This window comes from Caenorhabditis briggsae (assembly GCF_000004555.2).
Source record: "Caenorhabditis briggsae complete genome, chrX, whole genome shotgun sequence".
NCBI classification, from domain to species: domain Eukaryota; kingdom Metazoa; phylum Nematoda; class Chromadorea; order Rhabditida; family Rhabditidae; genus Caenorhabditis; species Caenorhabditis briggsae.
In genome coordinates, this window is record NC_013491.2 from 20,447,925 (window position 1) to 20,450,576 (window position 2,652).

At 41.0% G+C, this 2,652-nt stretch overlaps 1 protein-coding gene across 1 annotated transcript in view; it reads right to left on the reverse strand.

Moving 5' to 3' along the window:
* Window positions 1–2,652, reverse strand: part of CBG10193 — a gene marked incomplete at both ends in the record, with an annotated part of 7,345 nt that overhangs the window by 2,094 nt on the left and 2,599 nt on the right. The window contains one exon of the mRNA XM_045240706.1: window positions 678–1,622. Coding sequence (XP_045094246.1) covers window positions 678–1,622 — 945 coding nt within the window. The remainder of the gene's footprint in view (window positions 1–677; window positions 1,623–2,652) is intronic.

Consider the following 2,652-nt stretch of genomic DNA (forward strand, 5'->3'; position numbering starts at 1 on the left):
AGAAAGCATACCAGGGTCATGTTGGGGCATTTTTAGGGCATATTGAAGTGGTAGCCTAGAAATCCAAATTTGCAAAAGTTAGGCCACCATTTCAAAATGGCCTAGAAACTATACCAGGGTCATGTTGGGGCATTTTTAGGCGATTTTGAAAGGGTGGCCTAGGAACCAAATTTGCAAAAGTTAGGCCACCACTTCAAGATGACCTAGAAAACACACCAGGGTCATGTCAGGCCATTTTTAGAGCATTTTGAAGCGGTGGCCTAGAAAACCAAATTTGCAAAAGTTAGGCCACCACTTCAAGATGACCTAGAAAACACACCAGGGTCATGTCAGGCCATTTTTAGAGAATTTTGAAGCGGTGGCCTAGAAAACCAAATTTGCAAAAGTTAGGCCACCACTTCAAGATGACCTAGAAAACACACCAGGGTCATGTCAGGCCATTTTTAGAGCATTTTGAAGCGGTGGCCTAGAAAACCAAATTTGCAAAAGTTAGGCCACCACTTCAAGATGACCTAGAAAACACACCAGGGTCATGTTGAAACAGTTTTAGGCAACTTTGGAGTGACGGCCTAGGAAACCCTGCAAATTTGCAGTTAGGCCACCACTTCAAAATGACTCAGAAAACACACCAGGGTTAGACCAATTTTTTTCGAAAATACACACTGGTAAAAACTAACCTTCGTAAGCAGCATTGAGCTGAATTTCCATTTCAGCTTCTTCAGCCTTCCTTTTTTGGTTCTTCTTAGAGTTTCCTCTCTCCTCGGATGCTGTTTTTGGGACACCATTTGTCACGGCAATCTCCGCCAGATGTTCCGAAGACGACTTAATGACAGATGGATCTTGTGGGGACTGAATCTCCGAATCAACAATTGCTTCAAGCGCATCCATAGCTTCAGGAGCAGCATCAGCTTCAGAAGTACCAATTGCATCCGAAGAAACAATAGCTTGAGAAACAGCATTTGCTTCAGCATCATCAATAGGTCTAGAAGCAGCATCAGCTTCAGAATCATCAATTAATCCAGAAGCAGCAATTGCATTGGTACCTTCAAGAGGCGACAGCGAGGAGTTGCTGACTTCTGAGGCACTCATTGCTGGTGATTGCTCGGCTGAGGGAGCAGAGACCGGTAGAACCTGATTATTGACATTTCCATGAACTTGTTGGTTTTGAAGTTGTAGTTGAAGAAAAAATGGAATCAGACTCGGATCGTGTTGAAGAATTTGTTGAATCGGGTCGTATTGTAGAACAGCGGCTTGAGATGTGGCTACTGGTGCTCCTTGACCCAAAATAGCTGCCACGTTTGGAGCGGATGGAGCCATTAATATTCCTCTTCTGACAAGTTCGAGATTTTGCGGTTGCTGCGTTTGCTGTTGGAGCATTCGATGATGGAGTACTTGTTGTTGGTGCACTTGCTGTTGGAGCTGAGCATATTGGTGCATATGCCACGTGACAAGTTGATTTGCTTCGAACGTCGGAGCCAATTGAATGTTTGGATGCATGAATGGGTTCCCGTTGATCATGAATTGAGGGATAAGAGGAATTGGTCTGTGGACCACTTGATTCGGATTGTTGGCGACACTTGCTTGGACTGGCCAGTTTGGTAGATCTTGATCGGCCATCCTAGCTGGATGTCAAACGAGAGAATCGTCTGAAAATACATATTTGAATGAACTGCTGAATGAGCCAGGGATGTTTCTGACGGAACATTTTCGGAACAAAACTCCAATTGGACTCTGAGAAAAAATCGGTATGAAATCCCGTTCGGAATATTTTCAAAAGATATCTTCGCAATGAAATTCCGAGTGGAATAATTCCAAAACTTTTTTTTTGGAATTACAAGTTTTCGTACTACGGTATGTTTCCTGCCTGAGGTGAGGCGCACGCGTAAAATTTGCTTGTGAGTTTTGAACAGAACTACTTTTGATATTTTTTGCGCGGTCGAAATATTTCGGTCAATTTTCACTAGTTTTGAAAGTTTTTGTGATGAAAAAAAAAAGGAATTTCTACTTTGAAATTTGAGTTTTAAATAGTTCCGAAAATTCTGAGATTCTGTATTTTTCAAAATCGGAATATTCTGAGAACCCAAAATTCCTAATTTTACAAAATCGGAATCTTCCGAAATTCCGAGATTCCAAAATGTTCAATATTCCGAAAAGGCCAGTCCAATCATCAATGCTGCTGCTCAGTTTCTGCACTAAACAACTCTAACCAATGTTTTGTAGCTACTCACCTGATTTTCTTAGATTCCAGCCAGAGTCCTTGATCTTCCTGTAGAATCGATAGCTATGAGCTTCAACTAACTGTTGTTTTAGAATCTGAAACAATGATTATGTATAAACAGCAAGAAAGAGATAAAACGAATTACGGAGAGTTGAACGGAAAGAACGCAAAGTTTAGAATGTTCCGATTTGATTTTCATCTAATATTTTTTCTTCCCTGAAAAACGAATGGATTCTGTGTCTTAAGATTCCACTATTTCTATATTCTAGTAGTCAATGGGCTCAAAATTCTAAAATAGCCAAGAATCCAGAATAACGGAATTCCAGAAGTTCGGGATTCCAGAGTTCTTCATCAGAAAACAAAAAGCGAGGAAAAAAATGACTTTCGATTCACGAATTCAATCTTTTTAGACGCTTCCTAAAGACCCAAGCTCC